The sequence below is a fragment of the Vipera ursinii genome (genome assembly GCF_947247035.1).
Source record: "Vipera ursinii genome assembly, chromosome: 1".
Taxonomy (NCBI): Eukaryota; Metazoa; Chordata; class Lepidosauria; order Squamata; family Viperidae; genus Vipera; species Vipera ursinii.
This window is the reverse complement of record NC_139512.1, coordinates 93,215,384-93,241,078: the sequence shown is the minus strand read 5'-3', so window position 1 is coordinate 93,241,078 and position 25,695 is coordinate 93,215,384. Positions and strand designations below refer to the sequence as shown.

The following is a 25,695-nucleotide window of genomic DNA, read 5'->3' as shown; positions in this document are numbered from 1 at the left end:
GCACGGAGACGGCATTGGTCGCTCTGATGAATGATCTCTGGCGAGCTCGGGACAGGGGTTGTTCCTCTGTCCTGGTCCTATTAGACCTCTCAGCGGCTTTTGATACCATCAACCATGGTATTTTACTGCGGCGTCTCAGGAGATTGGGAGTGGGAGGCACTGTTCTTCAGTGGTTCTCCTCCTACCTTCTGGAACGTTCACAGTCGGTGTTAGCGGGTGGACAGAGATCAACCCCGAGACCTCTCATTTATGGAGTTACTCAGGGGTCGGTCCTCTCACCTCTCCTGTTTAACATCTATATGAAGCCACTGGGTGAGATCATCCGTGGTTTTGGAGTGGGATATCATCAGTATGCTGATGATACCCAGCTTTTCATCTCGACCCCAAACCACCCCAGTGATGCCCTCGACGTGATGTCCCGTTGCCTGGAAGCGGTCCGGGTCTGGATGGGGAGGAACAGGCTTCAACTCAACCCGGACAAGACTGAATGGCTGTACATACCGGCATGTCAGGAAATTCAGATTATTCCATCTCTTAATATTGGGGGTGAGTTATTACCCCCGTAGATAAGGCTCGCAATTTGGGTGTCCTCTTAGATTCAAAACTCTCCTTAGAAGATCATATAGGAGCTGTGACTAGAGGGGCCTTCGCCCAGGTTCATCTGGTGCGCCAGTTGCGACCCTATCTGGACCTGGATGCCTTGCGTACAGTCACCCATGCACTTGTGACCTCTCGTCTAGACTACTGCAATGCTCTTTACATGGGGCTGCCCTTGAGAACCACTCAGAAGCTTCAGCTGGTACAGAATGCAGCTGCACGAGTTCTTTTGGGGGTCTCCCGATACTCCCATATTACACCTCTGCTCCATGAGCTGCACTGGCTTCCAGTTGCCTTCCGGGTGAAATTCAAGGTGCTGGTGATGACATACAAAGCCCTACATGGCATGGGTCCGGACTACCTACGGGAGCACCTACTGCCGGCGTCAACTTCCCTCTGTCCTGTACGTTCCCACAGAGAGGACCTTCTCAGGGTACCACCGGTCAGAGAATGTCGGCTGGTGACCCCCAGGGGGAGAGCATTCTCGGTGGGTGCACCAATCCTCTGGAACCGCTTACCGGCTGAACTCCGGATGGCCCCCGACCTTTGCTCCTTCCGGCGTGATCTAAAAACTTATCTATTCGAACAAGCCGGCCTGGCCTGATGGGTTTGGGTTTTAATATTATTTTAACTAATGTATTCTTATTTTTATTGCCCTGTACACCGCCCTGAGTCCTTCAGGAGAAGGGCGGTATATAAATCAAATAAATAAATAAATAAATAAATAAATAAATAAATAAATAAATAAATAAATAAATAAATTCAAGGAAGTATAAACTGTGCTGAGCTGTGAGAGTAAAGCAGAATAAAAATGTAATAAATGAATCCACTTTAAATAATATCTCAGTATAAAAACCCTATTATAATAGATTTATTTTCAAGTACTGCTTAAACTCAGAATGGAAGATCTATCTAGCAAAGTGAAATGTTTGGGAGATTCAGATGCAATATAGCAATTTTACTTTATTGTATATTATCTCTTCTCAGGATGCAGTAGAAATATGTTGAGTACATTTTTCCTTGTATAGTTTTATTTAATGAACATTTTAAGGAATCCAACATACTAGAAGGACATGTTTGGAGATAAATCAGCTTATCAAATTTGTGATAAATATACACATTTTTTTCAGACTTTAATTTTTTTCTTTTAGATTTTCTTTAATTTTCTATGGCATTTAACTTACCAAGTTCATTAATCTATTGTTTTATTTTCCCCAACCTGTTCATAGATGGTATTTATAAAATTGTTTTGTAAAGTTAAAACTTGGTGCTTGAGTTACATACTGATAACCAGTGCAGCTCACACAAGAGTTGTATTATGTGTGCCATATATTTGGCACTATTTGCTACTCACACAGTTGCATTCTACACCAGTTAGAGTGTTTGAATGGTTTTCAGGGGCAGCCCCATGTAGAGGATATTACAGTAGTCTAAGCTGGAGGTTACAAAAGCATGAGTTACTAGGAGCAGGACCTCCCAGTTCAGGTATGGGTGCAACTGGCATACCACCCAAAGGTGTGCAAAGGCCCTCCTAGCCATGGCTACCAACTTCTCTTTGAATAGGAGCTGCAAGTCCAGAAAGACACCCAGATTGTGCACTGGGTCTGTCTGGAGTAGTGCAACTTGATCCAGAACCATAGATGGAAGAACATTGCCTCTGCAGGGGGTGGATGGGTTAGAATACCCATAGCCATTCTGTCTTGCTAGAATTGAATCCAGTCCCTAACAGCCTACAGACATTAGGATAGGACATCCTCAGCATCATTAATGGGACATGTAGAGATATAAATCTGGGTATTGTCTGCATATTATTCATATCTCACCTCAAACCAATGGACCCCACAGCCTTATGTAAATGTTAAAAAGAAAGGGAGAAAGAACACTATCCTGACACACCCCACAAAGTAGGGGCTGCAGGCTAGATCTCTCTCTAGCAGCATTGATTGGAACCAGCCCCAGAGAAAGAACTGCCACCCATCCCCTATTCCTGGAGCTGGCCTAGAAGGATACCATGAACGGTAGTATTGAATGCTGCTGAGAGATCAAGAAGAGCCAGGATGGATGTACTACCCCCATCCCACTCCTACCAGAGGTCATCCATTAACACAATCAATGCTATCGCAGTCCCAAATCCTGGTCTGAACCCTGACTGAAAGGGGTCTAGATAATCTCTGTCCAGGTCAAGCAATGGTCCTTTGAGGAGTGGGCACATCACCGTCTCTTTAAGAGCTGGTGGGACCACTCCCTCTCTCAAAAAGGAGTTACTTATTGCCTGCATCCACCTATGCGTTCCCTCTTATGCCTAAATAATGCACTTACTCTATGTATACTACTGTTTGTGCTAATGTATTTTTGACAGCACTTTATGCTAGAAAACGGACTGGAATGATATACGTCATTGATGTAAGCTATTACATTAAGGATCCAGAAAGGCTATTTTAATTTCCCTCCCTCCTATACTCCAGAAATTAGGAAAGAAATGACCAAAAATACTAAATATTGTGAAAGTGTTGAAAAAAGGTAAGGCTGAAAGTATAGATCAGGGATGTCAAACTGCTGGCCCGTGGGCCGGACACATCATCCGGAAGCCCCGCCCACCCCATTGCCAGCAATGACAAAACCATCCCGATACGTTGCATGATGTCATGTGACGGCGCAATTTTGACATGTCTGGTATAGATGATGTAACAATTATATATGTAACTGATATAACGGCTAAAATATTGGATGCCATTTCCTTTATGTAGTTTCTGTGTAATTTCTTTAATATGTGTATGAAGACAGCATGTGTGCCTTACAGTTGGAAGAATATTATTGTTCCTCCTCCTCCAAAAAAAAAGGAAAGATAACGAAAATGAATGCAAAAATTACTGAGGTTAAATTTATTTTAATATGCTGGAAATACGTTTGGCAGAATTCTGATTGAAAGAATAAAAAAGTTGACAGTGAACAAAATCTGGAAATTGCAGTATGGCATCACATTAAGGAAAGAATGCACAGACCTTTCCGTTCTTTAATAATTATTAAGAAATGTATGAATATGATAGTGTACTGCATATTGGTTGATTTAGAAAAAATAGTGTTTGATAAACTGAATAGATTTGAATTCAAATTCTTTCAGCAATTAGCCTTCGTACGAAGATGTGTTATCTCCCCTTGTTTAATATATCTTTGCTTAAGTGCATAAGGAATTCTTGTAGTGATGTTAGAAGTGTGCTGGTTGAATGCACATGTAGTTTTTACATGAAGACATTGATTTCATTTATAAGTTCCAAATAACTCTTACACCTAAAAAAAATAGCATACAAAAAAAAACTGATATAAGTGACTGGAAGTGTAAAATATCAAGATAAAATCAAAACAAGTTAGACCAAAGAAACAAAACAAAACCAAGAAAAGGTGGCTTCACATTTATCCTGCCCCCAAGGCCAGGGAGAACAACCAGGTTTTTAGTGATTTCCTAAGCAAACACAAAGGATTATGCTACCTTCATTTGTTAGCTGTGATTTTCTTTTTTAACATGCACTTTATAATGTTATTAAACTTATCAAATTACAAAATGAAAATGAAAATAGTGGGAAAATGAGGAAGGAAAATGGGGACAGAAAAAAGTGTAGGGGAAAAGAGAAAAAAAATCCCACTTGTCATAAACTGAGGATTACCAAATCAATAATTAAATAATTTGTACTACCTTAAACTATGTACTATGTATATGTATTACCTTAAACTACAGGTAACATGATAGCAGTGTTCCAATATTTGAGGGGTTGCCTTAAAGAAGAGAGAGTCGATCTATTCTCCAAACCACCTGCAGGCAGGGACAAGAAGCAATGGATGAAAACTAAGCAAAGAGAGAAGCAATCTACAACTAAAAAAAAATCTTGACAGTTAGAACAATCAATCAATGGAATAATTTGCCTCCAGAAGTTGTGAATGCTCCAACACTGGAAGTTTTTAAGAAGAGATTAGACTACCATTTGTCTTAAATGATAAAGGGTTTCCTGCCTGAACAGGGGGTTGATCTAGAAGATCTCCAAGGTCCCTTCCAACTCCGTTATTCTGTTATGCTTTAGTAATGGTTTACAGTTTAACATTTTAGCTATAAATAACTGTGTAAACTTAAAGTAGTTTGAAAAGCAACTTCTGTATTTGTGTACATAAGAGAGAAGAGTACACTGGATTTTAGTAGCAAATGTAATGGAGAAAATGGGATGCTCAAGTTAACTTTTCTAAGACCTCCGTAACTTTTCTGGTTTGTATAAATCTCTGTTGTAACATGTATTATTTTAAAAAGTAAAAGTGATCTGTATTTCTCAGGATAAATAAAGTTTTTATACTTTATACTATTTACTAAAGTTTGTAATTTACAAACAGAAATTTCCTAAAATATTGTATCTAAAATTAATCTCCAATTTTGTAATGGAAAAATCATCATATTTACTATGCTTTTGGCTATCTTGTAGGAACTGGGAGTTGCCATTAGTACTTAAATAGAATAAAATATTATTAAGATGTTATATAGTTTTGAGTACTTTTCTTCTTGCTTCTAATGCGGCTAAGTTTTTTTTGTCTTGATATTGTCTTGATATTCTTTTGTAACTAGTAGACATGTTACAAAAGTAAAATAGATTTTTCTCCTTCTCTTCAACCTGATAATTCAAAAGTATTCATGATTTTGAGACATTCTGGATGGATCTACTAAAGGATTACTCTGGGTAGAAAGGCAGTAGATAAACTATATAAGGAAATTATAAACAGAGATTTTTAATCAGTTCCCACTTTGTCTAGAAATGTCTCTTAGGTTTTTTCTTGGTTGTTGTTAGTTGCGAAGTCGTGTCCGACCCATCACGACCCCATGGACAATTGTTCTTCCAGGCCTTCATGACCTCTACCATCTTCTGGAGTCCACTTAGGCTCATGCCTACTGCTTCAGTGACTCCATCCAGCCACCTAATTCTCTGTCGTCCCTTTCTTCTATTGCCCTCAGTCTTTCCCAGCATTAGGCTCTTCTCCAGTGAGTCCTTTAAAATAGTGTCTCTCTGTGTGTGTGTGTGTGTATGTATAAAAATTAAAATTAAAACATACAAACATTTCTATCTTCCTAACCTTGCAAAAATGGATTGATAGGCAAGATAGCAGAGAAAAATTATCAAGTATATACCCTTTTGAATTTGAGTTTCTCTGCTAAGATATTATGCATGGGGTCATTATTTTAGAAGAATTAGGAAGCCAGCTGTTAAAATGGATCGTTTGTATGAGACTTTTACGAGCATTATAAATCCAGGAAAATGTAGGTCAAGGCTCAGAAACAAGTATTTTTCATTTTATGAAGCAAAGGTGAAGAAAAGTGTTTTGCAGATGAGAAGTAAAATGTTGCTTTCTGATCAGCTACAGAGGCATGCTAAGGTGAATTTTAATTATGACTAAATTGTGGTATTACTCTTTCATACCCTGAACATCTGTTCCCTTCAGGAATGATGATTTATGCAGGCTATCAATAGAGACAGCTTGCTATAGCTTATGTCACGGTTTGCAGAAAGATGGGGTCGTATTTCCAAAAATATCAGCTTTTATGTGGGTAGCAGCCAGTGTGTTATTAAGGTAATAGGCAAAAGGGAGCATGATACCTTCGCTTTTAATTCTGAAACTAAATATTTACTTTACTTCTTTTCCTCCAGACCATCTGTTGTTAATGAAGAATGCAACTTGGACACTGAATGGTATCATTTTTCCTCGAGATGTCAAGAGAAGAAAAGCTGACCCCGTACTTTCCGAACGTATGAAGAAACTTATAGAAAAACCTATGATCAGACTTTTGGTGTTTAAGAACTGCATGGGACAGGATGGTTATGAAATAGCAGCATCTCCAAACCAAACCGAAAAGGTATATTGAGATGTGGCATGTATATGAAGAGCGTTTTCACTTTTGTTTTATTATTTGTAATTGATCTATTGAGATGTGTGATTAGAGTAGACACAATTCAGTAGTGGAGGTTACGACAAAATTGCAGGTACACCTCCCATAGATATTTGAATAGATTCCATTATGCATTGTCATGTTTTGTTTGGATGCTTTAAAAGGTAAAGGTTCCCCCGCACGTGTGTGCTAGTTGTTTCCAACTCTAGGGGCCGGTGGTCATCTCCATTTCAAACTAAAGAGCCAGCGTTTGTCCGAGGACGTCTCCGTGGTCATGTGGCCGGCATGACTAGACGCCAAAGGCGCACGGAACGCAGTTACCTTCCCACCGTAGTGGTCCCTATTTTTCTACTTGCATTTTTACGTGCTTTCGAACTGCTAGGTTGGCAGAAGCTGGGACGAGTAACAGGCGCTCACTCTGCTACGCGGCACTCGGGATTCGACCCACCAAACTGCAGGCCTTCTGATCGACAAGCTCAGCAATCTTTTGGATTTAGATTTGGGTTAGAGACTCAGGTTCATGCAATTCCATTAACATTTGTATGTGCAAAACCAGAATTGATCTACTGAGTTTTTTGTTAGCTTTATAATTTATAATAATATTTATAAAAAGTTTATAATAAGTTTGCTTTATAATTCATGTTTAAATTCTGGAAGAAAAAAAAGAAGAAAACAAATATGAAGAAGATGAACATTACAGGATTGGACAGGAAAAGAAAGGGACATACTGTAGATGGTTAATAAATGGTGTTTGGAGCAAGTAAATGAAAAATGTGTGATGCCTGGCCACTTCTTTCCTTCAGATATTCGTCTATTCCCAGCTTTCACTTAAACATATCTATTTTATAGAAAAAGGTCTCTTCCTGCTTCAAAGTGTTTTCAATTAATGAATGAATAAACATAGCAATAATTAACATACTGGAGATGGTGACATTTGCACCTTTGTTTCATGTTGAGAAGTGTTTGCTATAATTTCATATAAAATATCAAATTTATTGAAATTATAATTCAGAATTTTAGAATTTGAGGTAGCTAGGATTGGGTAATAATGTCTGTATTTTGCAACCCCTAAAAAGGTAAAAGTAAAAGGGATGGGTTAAGACATTTCTATCTATTTTATTTAAAAAAAACTGATCAGTTCTAAAATATTTAAAAAATGCTGTTTCCAAAACATGCAGATAATAGCTATTTTTATTATATACCTGCTTAAAATAGCAGTCCCACAAAACAGTGAAGTATTATCTCCATTCAGGGCCAAAGGGTGGGAGTTACAATAATTATGATGCCATATATACTCATGAATAAACTTATCCACGGATAAGCCAACTCTTGAATTTTTAATCAAAATACATGTAAAATATGTCACCTGCAGCTAAGGTGATCCACCAAATGTTTGTATGTTTTATTTTTCACAATTGTCTCATCCATGGATAATCCACAGATTATCCATTTTTCATGGTATCTTGTTAAACATTCAAACGTCATTTTACCTACTAATGACTTATGTCTGAGTATATATAGGATATATGGGTAATTTAAAAAGTATTAACATATATACAGATAAGCCCATCCATGGATAAGCCAAACCCAATTTTTTCAATTCATTTTGGCACTTAAAATTTTCAGTTTATTTGCGAGTATATATGATACTTCCAGTATAGTGATCCTACTTCATGTTATGTTTCATATTCCTTTAACTGTATTTGGATTGACAAAATGCATCACTGTTTTTCTTAAACCAGTACTGTACTAAACAATATTTTAGAACTGATGCACTGGATGTTTTGTTATCAGAACAACCAGAAATTGTAGATCTGTTCTTTTATGCTATGGGTCTTTAAACAATTATTTAATTGATTGTAAAATGAGATGTGAAATTCCAATATCAAAAATAAATATCTCATTCCAAGAACATATGTACATTCTATAGTTCAAATAAAGCAAAAGTTGTATTGAGTAAGATAAAACCAAGTGACTGACAAAAAATCATGAAAGTAATCTGCATTTCAAAAGACAGTATAGAGGAAAAGGTTCTGTTGTGTAGCCGGTTCTTTGCAGGCAATAAGCGAGACGGAAGGTTACAAACAGCAACATGCTTTATTGAAGTTAACAGGAACAGAACTGAAACAGTGGCTGCTGCGCAGCTACTTATACGGTTAGCCACTAGGAGCGGCCAATAGGTTTAAAGTAACACGTTCCCGCCCCAAATCTACCAATAATCTTCTTGGAGACAACAAGTCTGGCTTAGTCAGTGACCGTTACACGGACGCACCATTTAGCAACCTTTAAGCAAAATTTAAACAGACACGTGAATCAGTACAAGTAAAAATCCCAATACATTACAGGTTCCATCTTGGATTCAGACTTTGATTCCCTTAAGTCCCTCCATACAATCCAATTTTGTTTCCATGGAATCCTTGGTACTCTGTTATGTTTGCAGATTTTTCATTACCCAATTAGGTAACATCATCATTGCTACTGAGTGTAGGATTTGCTCCCTGTTCATATACAATAGCTTCCCCTGTGAGAGAGGTGCAGTTTACTCCTTGGTAGTTCCTACATTAAGTATTGCTTGGCACTTTGTCTGGTGTCTCTGCTTATTTGGCTGTTGGCTGTCTTGTTTTCTTCTCAGCTTTTTGTTGTCTCTTTTGAATGGTAAATATGGTTTATTCCTATGTGTCTATTGATGGCTGATTTTTTTGAATGCCAAGCTTCCAGGAATTCCCTAGTATTTTGGGATTTGGTTTGGTGTATGATGCCAGCTGAAATTGCAATTGACTTTGTACATATGCTGTGAGATTAATAAGTTTGTATTATTTCTACTCGTCTGCCTATGTTGGATAGACGGTCTGTTTTCTTTTTGTGGTATTCCAGGTGTTGTAGTGTGTTTCAGTTCATCTGAATATTGTTCTTATATAGCTCCTGCTGTGGAAGGTTGAATTGTTACTTTGGTAATGGAGCACTTGGGTAGTTTGGATAGGTTTTTTTTTGATAAATTATTGTTTTTAATTTGCCATCTTTTCCACTGTTGCCGCTGAGACACAGGAAGGGTGTTGTGTTGATGTTTCCTTCTTCCCTTGTGAATTGTATTCCTTTAAACTTCTTAATTGTTTCATGTGTTTTCTCTAGTTGTTCCATTTTTATTACTTTAAAGGTGTCTTTATCCACATACTAGATTCATATTTTTGGTTATATGTGTTAGCATGCTATAATTTCTAGATGCTGCATTATGGTTTGTGCTATGAATTAATTCTGTTTCTGTGTTCCTCTGGTCTGTGGCATAATTGTTTGCATTACCTCTGAGTAAACTTTTACTGCCCTAACTTCCTACATCCCATCCAAAGGAATACCCATGGGATCATCACTCTTATGATCCATAGCAGAGGTCTTAAGGTAGTGCCTTAGAAACTATCCAGCTGAAAATAATGCCTTAATCAAGAAAAAAACTACCAAAGAGAAAATGACCCCTGCCAACACTAACATGGCAAACCAGTAAATTAAAAAGGAGCAAAACCCATACCCACCAATACTGATGTTGTTATCCAGTTGGGTAATGAAATGTCTGCAAGCAAACAATCAGTCTCAGGGATCACCAAGGATGCCATAGCTTAAGCAAGAGCTACACATTTTCTCCTGTATTAGAATTTTGTTTCCATTCTGGAAAAAAATGTTTTCATCAGCCATAGGTAGAAGGAACAAAAACATGAAATCTTGTATTCCTTTTCTTCTTCATCATTGTTGTTTTCTATCATTTGCCTAAAACAAATAAATAAATAACATAAAATGGAATATTGGGAGTCAACCTCCCTTATTTCATTGCTAGAATTTCACAGATTCTAGCTTATTTCTCCTGTTATTCTATTATTCAGCCAATCAATTATAAATGAACTGCATTGTTGCACTGTTATAAGTGAATATACTTGTATTATTTATAATAATAAAAATGGATTGGATGAATATTGTGAATCTTCAGATTTAGTGAAAATGATCCTAAATGGCTGAGATAACCATTTTTTCTTGAACAGGAAAGTTTTCCTAAATGGCTAAGATACCATTTTCCCCTTGAACAGCTGAATACATTATGCTTCATTCTAAAATAATAATAATAATATTTAAATATTAATAATTCTGGTTTTGATTTTGTTTTAAGTTTTTAGATATTTGTACCACGCGACTGAACCTTATTTCGCCAGCCAAGTATATATATAATATGCATGGTGAAAAAATGGAAGATCTCCTAAAAGGTAAGAATTGCACCATTTGCTATTATAAAATAACAAACAGCAGCAGTGGGAGTATGTATGAAATGAAGCGTAAATGTGTGAATGCTAAATATGAAAAAAGACAGCTTTATTGGGGGGCAGTGTACCCTATGATTTCAATAGTAAACTGAAATTTTCATGTCAATCAAATCACATTATTTATTCAATGACCAGATCAGTTTTCAAGAGTTTTCCTATAAAATCTTTTGTACAGTGGGAATTTAACTCATTTAAGGTTGCTATTTCTAGTTTTCATCCAAACAAATACTACTCTTTTCACTATTCCTAACTGGGCTAGCATCATTATAGAGTACCTTTAGTTTCTATTTGTATGTGTATCTATATATGTATTTAAATTCTTTGGCTGTACACAGAAAAGGACAACTTGTATAGTAATCATATTTAGTTGAAAGAAGAAAAAAAAGCCACTCCTCTAAAGGTCATTGCAGCAAAATTAAGCACCCACAAAAAGTGGGTCTATATTGGATTTCTCATAAAAGTTAATTTGGCAACGGTATCAATATTATAGGTTTGAACTCCTATATTGTGCTTTACATAAGCCCAACTCAATCTATTAGTGATTTGCCAAATAAATATCTCATGCTGAGGGTGCCAATGGAGCTTGGGTTTGTGTCTTTCTCTGTGCGTGTGTTTGTGTGTATGTGTGTGAGACTGACGTTTTTCCAAGCACAAAAATGCAGCAAAAGTGTGTCAGCAAAGTTTGGTATTATTTACTTAATCTTAACAAATGTCCTGTAAGAGGAGTGAGAGCATTTAACTGTTATAAGAATTGATGAACTATTGTTGATTTAAAAAACTGAAGTAAAAATGAATAAACGTCACTCTGCGATTGTCATCTACAATGCTTCTAGTACGTTTGCTCTGACCTGAGGAAACAACAACATATATTTGTGACAAACTTATAGCAACATTTGAAGAAGGAGTGCAAGGCTTGGAGCAGTAATTGAATACATTTCAACTCATAAGAGAAGATGAAGTTGTGTTGGATCAAAGGACTAGAACAGGAACAGACAGAGAAGAAGGTGATTTTCTTGAAGAAGAAAATCAAAGATATAAGCTCAATGGATGAGAGTGACAACCAAAATAAGGAGTAGAAGTTATTCTGTGTCATGGGAATTTGGATACAGTTCTTAGGCCTTTTCATGAAAAAAAGAAAAGAGGTTTTAAGTCTTCAGAGTAAAGAGGCATTTGAGGTCAAACAGGAGACAGGAAAACAAACCTCTGTAATGAAATGCCATGAAACTGAATATTAAAAGACAATTACAAAAAAGTAATGAAAAATGTTATGTATACTTAATTCAGTACAGCGAAGAATTGAATAAAAAAAAATCTGAGGGAGATGGGCGGTTCAAACAATACATACATACATACATACATACATACATACATACATACATACACACATAAAGTGAGTAAACCTGTTGGCTTATGAAGAATACTGCCTGCCAGTAGCACAGATTAAGGTACAAGAACAACTCCAAAGACTTGTCCTCAACTTATGCTCATTCATTCAGCAACCATTACACAGTGCTGGGAAAACTGATTTATGACCTGTGCATAAAGTTATGACCATCGCAGTGCACCCACAGTGACATGATCAAAATTCAAGCACTTGGCAGCCCACCCACAGTTATACCACAGAGGTGCTTCAACTCCTCCCCCCCGTATTCTCACCCATCTATGCTCTTTTAGCTGCCCTTCACCTTGCCTTATGGGGCAGCAAGAAGCCCCAGAATTGCATGGTTCTGGGACTGCTTGCCACCCCTGGGAAGTTTCAGCCTGCCTCAGCAAGCACCAGGAAGCATTCGTTCACACAGATGCCTTTTCTCTTAGTTCCATGAAGCAACCATTTGCTTTTTTGTGCCCAGCCATCACAGCCAAAGCAGAAATGCCTCAGTGCCTTTGCTGTCTTCTTTTTGCTCCTTTGCTGATTTCTTTTTGCTGCCTTTGCTGTCTCCTTTTCAAACCCAGCTTCTCCATCAAATGTTTCCAACACATGGTTCCCTGAGCCTTCAGAACACTGTACGTTCCTCATAAACCTATGCTGTTTTTTTCAAACAATTAGTACTCAAGTATTATGTCCAGTTCTGGGCTTCAGACGTTTAAATTTAAGAAGGATTCAGACAATTTGAAAGAGGCTAAGAGAAGGACACACAACAACAAAAAATCAAAAGAGTAGAATTAAATCCCATAAAAAGAAGCTAAAGGAACAGGGGATGTTTTAGCCACGAGAAGACCAGGAGATATAACACCATTCTTGAAAGCAGTAATCCCATAAACCAGGGCATGAAATCATGGACTGCAGTAAATTTGACAGTGGAACCAGTTACTCAGTGATGTGGTAGTCTCTTAAAGAGTTGAATGAAAGTTTGAAACTGATCAATGAATTCTAGAGGAACGGGTTCTTCATAGTCTTCCCTTGTTTCTCTTATTGAGTAAGGAAATAATTATTGTGTTGTAATTTTTGTAGGGAATTATTTATTTATTTATTTATTTATTTATTTATTTATTTATTTATTTATTTATTTATTTATTTATTTTCAGTCAGATAGATAGGGTTATATACAGGTTATAATTGTGCTTTATGAGACTATTCCCCAGACCAGGGGTCCTCAACCCTGGCAACTTTAAGACTTGTGGACTTCAATTCCCAGAATTCTGGGAGTTGAAATCCATAAGTCTTAAAGTTGCCAAGGTTGAGGACCCCTGCCCTAGACCTTTACAACACAAGCTTACATTTTTTTAAAATTATTTTAATTTTTTTATATCTTTGTGTTAGTTAGGACTACAATTTGATCATGGACTTGTAAACCTTTTTGCAAATTTGAAATTTGCAGGGATCATCTCTGTCAGTGCTCAGTCTAATTGTGCCAAGCTGACCAATAGCTGAATGTATTTTATTTCCACATATTATTTCCACATATTATTTCCACATATTCCTCAAAGTCATTCATCTCGAGTGAATCACTCTTCTCCATCTTTAATAATGGGGGGTGAGGTGTTACCCCCTGTCGATAGGGCTCATAACTTGGGCATCTTCCTGGATTCACGGCTCAGTTTGGAAGATCATATAGGAGCCGTGACCAGGGGGGCTTTTGCCCAGGTTCGCCTGGTGCGCCAGTTGTGGCCCTATCTGGACCGGGATGCCCTGCGTACAGTCACTCATGCGCTTGTGACCTCCCGGTTAGACTACTGCAATGCTCTCTACATGGGGCTGCCCTTGAGGACCACTCGGAGGCTTTAGCTGGTGCAGAATGCAGCCACGCGAGTAGTAATGGGAGTGTCCCGATACTCTCATGTAACACCTCTTCTCCGCAAGCTGCACTGGCTTCCAGTTGCCCTCCGGGTGAGATTCAAGGTGCTGGTGATGACCTATAAAGCCCTAAATGGCATGGGTCCAGATTACCTTAGGGAGCACCTGCTACCAGCATCAGCTTCCCATCGTCCTGTGCGCGCCCACAGGGAGGGCCTCCTTAGGGTTCCGCCGGTTAGAGATTGCCTGCGGGTGATTCCCAGGGGGAGGGCGTTCTCTGTGAGTGCACCCACCCTTTGGAACAAACTGCCGATGGAGCTTCGGACTGCCCCCGACCTACGCTCGTTTCGCCGGGAGTTAGAAACCTGGTTGTTCGAACTGTCTGGCCTGAACTGAGGGATTTTAAATTTTAAAGTATTTTAATTAAATTATACTAAATTATATTAAATTAATTTTAAAATTTTAATTTTATTGTTATTATGAATTGTGGGCTTGTACTAATTTAATTCCATTTTATTCTCTTTTTGTACTGTTTTAACTGCCCTGTGAACTGCCCTGAGTCCTTCGGGAATAGGGCGGTATATAAATTCAACTAATAAATAAATAAATAAATAAATAAATAAATAAATAAATAAATAAATAAATTTGTAAATCAACAAAAATTACTTAATCGCCTGTTCACAAAAAGAATATCAATTAAGAATAATTTCCTGTCCATACAGTATGCTTTGTTTACATTTGTCAGGAAGTTTTCTGAGGGGAGATACTAGATGCAATGGGCACCAAATGGGAAATACATGACAATTACATGCAATTAATGATACACAAATATCATTTATGAAGGTAGAGAAGATTGATAGTAGGTGAGTGTAAGATCAAAGATTCAAGGATTATGAGGAGTAAAATATGGCAGAGGAGGGCTGAAGAACTTTATGTTTTACACAATCAGTCAGTAGAGATGAATTTTGCTGATGGACTAGCAAGATGTTTGGAAGAGGTCATCAAATAAAGTTAATGTAACTAAAACAGCAGCAGAGCCTATGGATAATTGTCAGATATTATCTAGATTAGAGGAACCTCATTCTTCATTTTGGTCTCTGAGCCTAGGGGGTTTTGGCCTATGCAGAAGCCCTCATTAAAATCCACTCTATATTTTCTGTAACATATGGCAGAAAGCTTGCCATTTTACACAAGTCTAAATGCTTAACTCCTGTGTTCCAATTTGAAGGCTGTAGCAGGTACATCTTTTGGGATTGTACCGTTTTTCAATGTTTACTGTTTTTTGTATTACTCTCTCCCATCTTGCCTGATTCCCTCCTCCCCTTCCCTAATAATAAACTACACAGTGATGCAGTGGTTAGAATGCAGTATTGCAGGCTAAGTTTGCCAACTTCCAGGAATTCAATTCTCACCAGCTCAAGGTTGACTCATCCTTCCGTCATTCTAAGGTCGGTAAAATGAGGACCCAGATTGTTGGAGGCAATATGCTGACTCTACTCCACTCAGAGAGGACTGAAATGCACTATGAAGCAGTATATAAGTCTAAGTGCTATTGCTATTGGCTGAAAAGTGCTGATGGTGATTAGTTTTCTTTGTCATAGTACAGTTTAGGAATGTGCCAACTTTAATAGCAAATAACCATTTATCTATTGATTATATTTTGCCTTCTTTCTTTCTCCTTCCCTGGCTTCAAATAGAAGTCATTTGGCATCCACAATAGTTGCCTGGGTTTTTTTCTGCCTTATCTTTTGGAAAAAATATAGGATACAAATCTATATGCATATTTTTTACTTTTCAAAAATATATTAAATAAAATAACAATATGTTAACTTGTTTATTTTCAAACACTTTATAACCACCAGTAACACAGTCATAAAATTACATATAATATTTTGCTGCAGAAACCACTTGATCATTAAGTCCTCAGTTTCCCAAATCTCTATCCTGCCAATACTCTAGCCAATACTCTATCATGTATACCACCAAGGAAGGCATAAGTGAAACTGGAAGAATTTAAAATTCTGCAGAATTACTACATATTCTTAGAAAACCTTTTGTGGGAGAGAATCCCTCTCCCCCCCAAATAAAACTGAATATCTTAATTGTCTATAAAATGTGAATTGATTGCTGAGAAAGAGATGATTGGGCAGTAGGAGAAATATAATGAGTGACTGAAAAGGAGCCACACATCATTAGATTTTTTTAATTCTATCTTTTATCTGCAGCTGTTCATTTATATTTGATTACTTTTGTATTTTGTTTCTTCAGTTATATACAGAGAAACAGGAGGCCCTTGTTCACAAACTTTTTTCTAGTACAATATTCTTCTGCTAATGTTCCTATATATTTTATGCGTGTATATCAAACTACTTAAGAAATATTATGAGTCTTATCTGTTATGAACTATTACTCTTCCTCTTTTAGCTTCCCAGTTTTTGTTCCCATGTGTGGCCCCAAACTCAGGAGGTAATTGAGTATGCACATTGAGCACTATTAGAATATTACTTGTTGGGGGCAATATGCCGACTCAGAAGCAATATATAAGTCTAATTGCTATTGCTATTAATATGAGATTCTATTTTTAAGCATGCTCAAATAATTTTTTTTTCATTTTGAAATCTCATAAGTACATAGTTATTTAGAAATTTAGGTGAAGAATACAACATAATTTCCTTATTTTAAAGAAAGTAAGATTTAATATACTATCTTTACAATAAAAGGTAAAGTTAACCCCAGGTCAAGGTCAGCTCCTGGCAATTGCATTCAACAATTTCTTGGCAGCACAAAAGAGTTGGTTGGCTACTGCTTTTTCCAGAATAGATTTCTGAATTTCCACATTAGCCAACATAATCTGAATGTGCACCCATGCACTGCATTATCTAAACCTTAATATGTACATTCTTCCATTGTAACTCATGTTCTGATTTAAAATTTGATTCAATTTATTCTCTTTGATTAGTTTATCAGGGTATCCAGATGAGAAGCTAAGTAGTATTTTTCATGCATACTTCCATTTAACAAAGTCTATTGTAGGGTAGTTATTGTTATAAAGTAGGTATAATAATTTCTAAAGCAAATAATATAATTTGTAAAGTAGTAAATAGTTTATATGTACTTTCAAATCTCCAGGTTAAAAATTGGATACGTTTTGTGAAATGTTTGGCATGTTTTTGTCCACTAAATTTCAGTGGTTTTACTGGATACAAAACTGTACAACTTCCTACTATAATCAGTAGGATTTAAAATGTTTTATTGTTTCTTGACTAAAATCTATTGTGTTCCAATTTTTTGTTTTTCTATTCTGTGATTCTAGTTAATACCTTGCATAGTCAGCTAACATGTAGTAGTAACTAGTCAAATTATAATCTATGAAAAATACTAAATGTATACATAACTAGTTTTATTAATTTGGAGCTTAAATCATAATGAAAAAGTTGTGGTCATATTTAAATTTTAAATGCTGGATTGTCTTTGTCTTTTTTGAGTTATATATCTGCATGTCTTACACTAAGAGCAAAAGAGAATTGGATTATACAGTTAAAAGCTATTTCTGTTTTTACATGTATTGTAATATGTTTATTTTCTAGTTTAACCTCTTCAGACTTTTTAATATAGAAAATAGGTTAAGTGATAAAAGTAGGAAAGAAGCGTAAAGTCTATTGGAAAACTACCAAATGTCCTCTGCAAATAGGACCTATTCAGAATCAGTAAGCGTATGATGAGTGAAGTGGTTTTGAATATCGTCTTTAGAATCCATGCTGTTAGAAGGCCAGCCCTGAACATGGCAACTCTTATTTCTACACACAGTACCTCTTCACTCTCAATTTAACCTAAAAATCTGATGAACCCATTACTCCATACTTGATTTCATGGAACAAGGGGTAGATATAGTTACAAATGATCAATCACAAACCGTGAACCAAAGCAGTAAGGCATTAACAATTCACACCATTTTGGTCCACTTGCTCAAGCAGAAGATGTGCCAGCATATTTAATGGTCAGCAACTTCACTCAGTTTTAGAAAAGACATGACTCATGATGCATTTTAGAAATGAAGAGATTTTGTCTCTGCTAAACATTTGTATATCAGAGTTCAAAAACTTCTAAACAATTAACATAAGCGTGAACTCTTTCTGAAGGGTGAAGAATGACTATCTAAATTAAATTTACTCAGGTAGAGTATAAAATGACCAAAGAAATGCTTTTTCCCCAATAAAGTCATGTACCATTCAATGGACTTGTATAAATCAGCACCTTGTGAAGTAGTATGTAACACTGCAGACCCCACAGGCATCTGCCGTCAATTTAATGGGATCACTGAAGAAGCAAGGCAGCTGTGAAAGATTGCTTTAAGTACAGCAATCATGTGCTTGTCATTCTGTTCAATAGTGGAAAAATCCAAATTCGGATAGGCATCAGTATTTAAGAGAATGATTGCTAAAGCTTCTCTCATAAGTACCTTAGGGACAATAAGATTTGACATATAACATGTAAACAAAAGTACACAACAGCTGTTAGATTAGTTTTGTTTGAGTAAAATATGTCGGGATCATTTAATATAGCATGTGTTCTCTCAGTCATTCAGGCTGAGTCTGCAGATCACACTTCTGAATATTGTACACCAATAGCTGGAAGGACAGAGTTGTACAGCCATTGCCAAAATAGCATGGGAAAAGTTTACTCAACTAATTATACCTCCTGACTACAAAAGTCATATCGTGAACATAAGAAATAAAGATGTATGCATACATATTCTTTATTTCAAAAATTTTAATTCCCAGGCAGCTGGAGGGGGATTCACCTTAGGGATCGGATTCAGTAGATGAAACAGCGAAAGCGTATTGTACGGTTATATTCAATACTCTATATGTTTTCCTTTTTTCATTTTCTTGGTTGTGTTTGGCTTCATCATTAACATCAAGAACAAATCTGAGGAAAATGGGCTTAAATTAATTTAATGGCAACTGCTGAAATTAGAGGTTCTTTTAGTTTTCAGAATATTTAAACACTAGATATTTTCTGTTGTGATTTTACTTTAAGCATTTGTTTACTAATTTAAATCATAAATTTTCATGGGGAAAACCATGAACAGATATAAATTGAGCCTGTATGACTGCAAAACAAATTAGGAATTCAGCAGCCAATATTAATTTGCTTGGGGCAATTTTTCTGAACATGTTACAAGGACTTGGGCAAAATGATAGCTATAGTGTGCATAAAGGTAAAGGTAAAGGTTCCCCCGCACATGTGTGCTAGTCGTTTCCGACTCTAGGGGCCGGTGCTCATCTCTGTTTCAAAGCCGAAGAGCCAGCGCTTGTCCGAGGACGTCTCCGTGGTCATGTGGCCGGCATGACTAGACGCCAGAGGCGCACGGAATGCTGCTACCTTCCCACCATAGTGGTCCCTATTTTTCTACTTGCATTTTTACGTGCTTTCAAACTGCTAGGTTGGCAGAAGCTGGGACGAGTAACAGGCGCTCACTCTGTTACATGGCACTCGGGATTCAACCCGCCAAACTGCCGACCTTCAGATCGACAAGCTCAGCGTCAGGCACAAAATGCTTACCAAAAGCTTAAGTACAAAGGTGCTCAAAGATCAATCAGTCATGTATTTAAGACTGATATAGATGGAGGCCACAATTTAAAGGATGAATTCTAAGGAAGAATCTTAATAGCTCAACTTTTCGTTAAATTTAAAAATAAGACAAGGCTCTTTAATAGGTATGCATAAACTATTTAGACATAGACATAAAATAACTTTATTGTCACTTTAAATGTACACTAATCGGCATATATTAAAATGAAATATCATTGCATACAGCTTTCAAATGCAGGAAAAGCAGATGCTGGTTTGCACATTTCACAAAGGATGATGTGTGGAGAGGCCAGTTCAGACTGTTAGTTATCTGCACCCCCAGATACTTAATACTGTTACCACTTCTGTATCTGCATCCTTGATACTGAGTGGAGTGTGATGCTTTGCACTTTCCTGTTCTTTAGTAACCTGTACAGTTCTTCCGAGGAGGGTGGAGCTAACTGTAATATTGATGGGGAAGAAAAACAATAGGGGAGAAAAACAATAATCAGAATGTACTTAGATCCCTCCAAGTTTTTATTTCTACTGTTCTGTGTTTTTATCTACGCTACACACTATCTTGTATCAAAAGGCTCTAGCTTGACTTTTCCTGCCACGGCTAACCTCTTCTGTACATTTCAAATAGCCAAAAGTAAGAGATCAACTTACAATGTTTTTGTCTTGGTTCTCCTCCCCACACCCCATGCCCTGGAAATAAGGTTCTACTTCCAAACATTAAAAAAATAATGAAGTCTATTTGAAAACTAAAGCTGTTATTGGAAATAAAGTTGGTGCTGGAAGGTGGTAGTTTACTTTGCAATGTGGTACCTTACAAACATTAAGAAAAACATACGGAGGCCCTCTGGTTCCTGTGAATTCCACATTTCTTGATTTTGCTCTATACTATGATATTTAGTGACAGTCAGATGGGCTAATGCAAAAACAATTATATAAAGCATATTGGTTTGTTCTGTACACAGATTGCTTTCATTTGTAAATATATTTACTTTGAAACAGATCTTATGATTTCAGCAGACTTTGCTTCTGTACAAGAAGAATTTGCTAAGAATTTACTTTTTGCCTCCCTAGAATATTATAAGCATACTGCAATATATGAATCATTATTACAAAGATATGATAAATAATGGAGTTTACTGTATATAAAGTTTGACAAGTGTGAAATTTTGCTTCCCACAAAACTCTAGAATTTCGTACAACTAGTCTTGATTATTGAGCTACGATACATGAAAATACAAATTTTATCACTATGTAATTAATGTCTGTTTCATTTGAGCCTTCATCATCAATCTTCTGGTATTCAGGCTAATGCAAGATGCTTCATTCTACAGGTAGTCATTGACTTATAAACATTTATTTGGCAACCATTTTAACTTACAATAGCACTGAAAAAAGTGACTTATGATCAGTCCTCATAAAACCAGTGCTTTTGTTTTAAAAGGAAAAGGTGCCGGAACTCACACATGTCATACAACCCTCCTTGTCTACCCTACAAGGTTCCATCCAAAAAAGGTGCCTGAACTCCGTTCTGAGCATTCTATGACAAAAAAAGCCCTGCTTGCAACTGTTGCATCATCCCCATGGCCACATGATCAAAATCCAGGCCCTTGGCAACCAACATGTATTTACAACAGTTGCAGCATCCCAAGATCATGTGATTTACATTTGCAACTTTCCCAGACAACTTCCCACAGTAAGGTCAAAGGGGGAAGACAGATTTGCTTAATGGTCATATGATTCACTTGACAACTGCAGTGATTCACTTAAAAATGTGACAAAAGGTGTTGTAAAATTGGGTGAGCCTCACTTAACAACCCTTGCTTAGCAATGGAAAGTCTGGTCCCAATTGTTGTAAGTCAAAGAATACCCTTTATTTTCATATCTTTAATCTCTCCTCTTGTTAGACATTTTCTGCACCCACTGATAATGTTCAAAAGGCACACCTCAACAAAATCCTCTCAGTCCAGCTTCTCTACTCAGTCTGATCTGTTTTGGAGATAAGATGTTCATCTTTCAGGATCCTGTGATGATGATGATGATGATGGAAGGGACCTTGGAGGACATCTAGTCCAACCCCCTGCTTAGGCAGGAAACCCTATGCCATTTCAGACAAATGCCTGTCCAGTCTTTTCTTAAAAACTTCCAGTGTTGGAGCATTCACCGCTTGTGGAGGCAGGTTGTTCCACTGATTAATTGTTCTAACTGTCAGGAAATTTCTCCTTAGTTCTAGGTTGCTTCTCTCCTTGATTAGATTCCATCCGTTGCTTTTTGTCTTTCCTTCAGGTGCTTTGGAGAATAGCTTGATTCTCTCTTCTATGTGGCAGCCCCTGAGATATTGGAAGACTGCTATTTCAAAGCATTTCAAAAACAAAAAGTGGCCAAAGAAGCTTTACACAAAACTTGATGATAGTAATTATCCAACCATTTCAATTGGGTTTTCAGCTGGTAGAGAAATTGCTTCGTTTTCTTTAATGGACAAAAACTATATGGGAAGAATATGGGCCTACTGCTCTTCCTCAAACACTTGATACCAGGAAGTGTTATCAGAGTATTCATCTGAACTCTCTGGCACATTTAGATTATAGACACACTGTTAAGTCCATAAAATGATATTGGAAGATTACTGTTTGATATCCAGAGTGATGGTGTAGTAATATCTCCACAGGGTTCCTTCTTCCTCATCTCACCTGCTGATTTGTACCTATGTGAAACTGCCAAGGAAGCTTCATTTGGAGTAGGGCTGTAGCTGTACACAGTAGGAATATGGCCTCTTTTGATTGGGTTTGGAAAAGGTACCTTAGAACACAGCACCTGCTGTGATTCATTACTGGAGTTGCACCTATTTCCAGGATTGCATGGCTGCAGCAAAAGCCTCTTAGCAAAAGCCATGTCATCTATAAAATGATAGTTTTAATGATTTGTAAACAGTTTAAATGTTTATGCTCCCACTCATCTTGAACTACATCTTCTGAACTAAATCTGCAGTATCACATGCTCCTTGTATGCAGATTACATGCAGCTCTACTATTTTTTACCATTCAACTGGTACTCTTGAATGTTGTATAGATTCAGTAACATGCTGGATGGCAGAAGTTAATCTGCAATTAAATCCAGATAAGGTGAGTGTTTGGTAACTAAGAGATTGGATTTCAGAATCAACTCATTTTGAATATTGCACTCTTTGGAAAGCAGATCTGCAGTATCAGAATTCTCCTTGATCTGTAGCTGCCAATGAATTTTGAAGTAGGGGCTTTGACAGGAAGCCATGCAGTTCAGTGTAGTGCACCAACTGTGATCCCTACTGAGCTTACTGGATTTGGTGACAACTGTCTTCACTTTTGCAACATACTGTGATGATTGGAGGGTGGCAAAAGCAATGTAAGGCACCTCCCTCCAGATGATGCTCCAGCAAGAAGAAAGATCTGAGATAGTGTGATTGAGAAGTTCCGATGGAAAAACAAACTTGAGGGAGTCTTAGAGCCTATTCTAGGAATCATGTCCTCTGTCAGGGAGACAATATTATGACAATATGTGTCATAATTAGATAAGAGCAAGTAATTGGATGAAGCAAAAAATCTTAGGTATGCCCATAGACAAAGATTCTTACACTTTATAGTGTTAAAAATGTATTTATATGATACAAACACAGCACGCGCGCGCACACACACACACACACACACACTAGGTTAGGGTTAGGCAAGAAATAAACATTACTTTTAATTGTTTACTTCTAATCTATAAAGAAGATAGAACAATGACAGAACTTACAAATTTATCACTTCATTTTATTGGAAACAAGAACTCTTTCCTCCAGATTTTCTAATGGGAGGATGAAATTGTATACTTTTGCTTAAATTTTGAAATAATTTGAATATAGCGACTCTCATTCACCACAGTTGGAGAGGAGAAAAAAGAATATTTTCTTGCTTAATTTAGTTGTTCTAGGCTTTTAAAAGTGCTGTGATTTGCAAGCCCCAACTTTCCATTTTGTAAGGAATAGAACTTGTGTCACAATATGTGTAAGGAATAGAACTTGAGTCACAGTGCACATCTCACAATTTGCCTATTTGCTATGGATATTCATGCTATGATATTCTACCTCTGTGAAGATCTGACCTGGAAAGTTAATACAACCCAGGTGGCTAGAAAGGCCCAACAGAGGCTTCACTTTCTCAGGGTCTTGCGGAAGAACAGGGTAGAACGACGGCTAATGACCCTCTTTTACCGGTCTACTATAGAGAGCATCCTCTCATATGGTATTGTGGTTTGGTATGCTGGTCTGACAGCCGCGGATAGGAAAGTATTACAGAGGGTAGTGAGTACAGCACAAGACATTGTGGGCTGTTCCCTGACACCACTGGATGACATCGCCAGGGCTCATTGCCTTGGAAGAGTGAGGAAAATTCTCAGGGACAACTCACAACCTGGATGGTATCTCTTTATTCTCCTACCATTGGGTAGGAGATATAGGAGTATAGCCAGCCGCACCAACAGGCTGAAAAACACCTTTTATCCGTGGGCTGTTAGGCTTTTGAATGAGAAATAACTTGTGTGAATTTTATGCAGAATTGACTTGGGAGGCCGGTGCATGGTGTAGTTGGTTCACATGGTGTAGTAAGATGGAGGGTTTGTTGTCACTGTGTGTTGGGGGGTGGGAGCACAAAGGGAGGCTCAGCTAATCTCAATGTATACATAGTTGTACTTTGACAATAAAGATTCATTCATTCATTCATTGGTGTTCTCTTTCCAAGCACAGCTACACTTTGCTCTTTCCCTTCCAGCCTAGTTCTTGTAAGTTCTTACTTCAGTCTTAGTTTCCTCTTCTCAGCTTCCTCAAAACCATTCTTCCCTTTCCCTCCACTTTAATTCTTTATATGCAGAGCCTGGATCAGAACTTGGCATGGAATACTCAAGCTTTCAAGCTTGATCACTATATTTATGAAAGGCAATTATGGCTGTTTTTTCTTTTAAACAGCAACCTAAAGAACATTCAGGCCTCACATAAAACTCTGGAACTTTAGTTGCTTTCCATAAAAGGCTTAAAATTTGGCTCTGCATCCTTGCGTGGGGAACACAAAGGACCACGCAATTGTGGGGCTGCATGGTGCCATGAGAGCCCTCCTTCTGCCTTTTATTAACCAATATAAATGTCCATCTTGGATTTTTTTTATATCTTTGATATTTTATAATGTTCTAATGTTCTAATGAAAGTAGTCCTGGACTTTATTTGGATAGTCAAGCTAGAGGTTGACACTCATAATTTATTTTTAATCTTAAATTAATTTTAATAATCTGATATTAATTTTATACATTGTCTTATATGTTTATTATACTATACACTGCCAGAACCCCTCCTTGAGGGAGAAAGACGGAGTCTAGAAACTATAAATAAATACTTTTACATCAGACTGATAAACCTGCCCAGAAACAAGTGAAAGAAGGGTAGAAACCGTTATCTGTTCTGTAACCCTCTTGGGTGTTGTAACACACATTTAGTATTGCAGTAGTCTATGCTTTTATACATAGGACTAATCATAGTGCACCCTGCCTCTACAAAATACCACCCATAACAGTAGGAGTCCCAGGATTTAAATTTTGTCTCCCAATTTTCCAACATCTCAGATTGACAGTTTATAGATTCATAGGGATTTAGAGGACCTCTCTTTTAATTCTCCAGTTTAGAAGGCTCACAGCCTGCAGGACAGCAAGCACACAATCCTTAAACTTCACAACATGAGCTCTCTCCTGCATTGCCTTATAAATATAGTAATGTGTTTGAAATAATATAAATTCTGCTCTTTCCACTGCCCCAATTTTGAGTCTGTACTATAAACCACATTTGTGAAGCTAAGATTCCTGCCATATATCCCAACTTATTGTCTAATAAAAGTAATAACATATTACATTTATATTTATTTTATTTTATTTATTTGTTTGTTTTTATATACCGCCCTTCTCCCGAGGGACTCGGGGCGGTGTACAGAGCAAGGTAAATATACAGTAAAACAATAGCAAAACAAATGAAACCCCAAAATCTATCAGGCCAGGCTGGC

General features: G+C 37.2%; 1 protein-coding gene across 1 annotated transcript in view; it reads left to right on the top strand.

Moving 5' to 3' along the window:
• The window catches only part of DCDC1 (doublecortin domain containing 1), a gene marked incomplete at both ends in the record, with an annotated part of 271,836 nt that overhangs the window by 10,478 nt on the left and 235,663 nt on the right, over window positions 1-25,695 (top strand). The window contains 2 exons of the mRNA XM_083357546.1: window positions 6,276-6,481; window positions 10,665-10,758. Of these exons, the coding sequence (XP_083213672.1) occupies window positions 6,276-6,481; window positions 10,665-10,758 (300 nt within the window). The remainder of the gene's footprint in view (window positions 1-6,275; window positions 6,482-10,664; window positions 10,759-25,695) is intronic.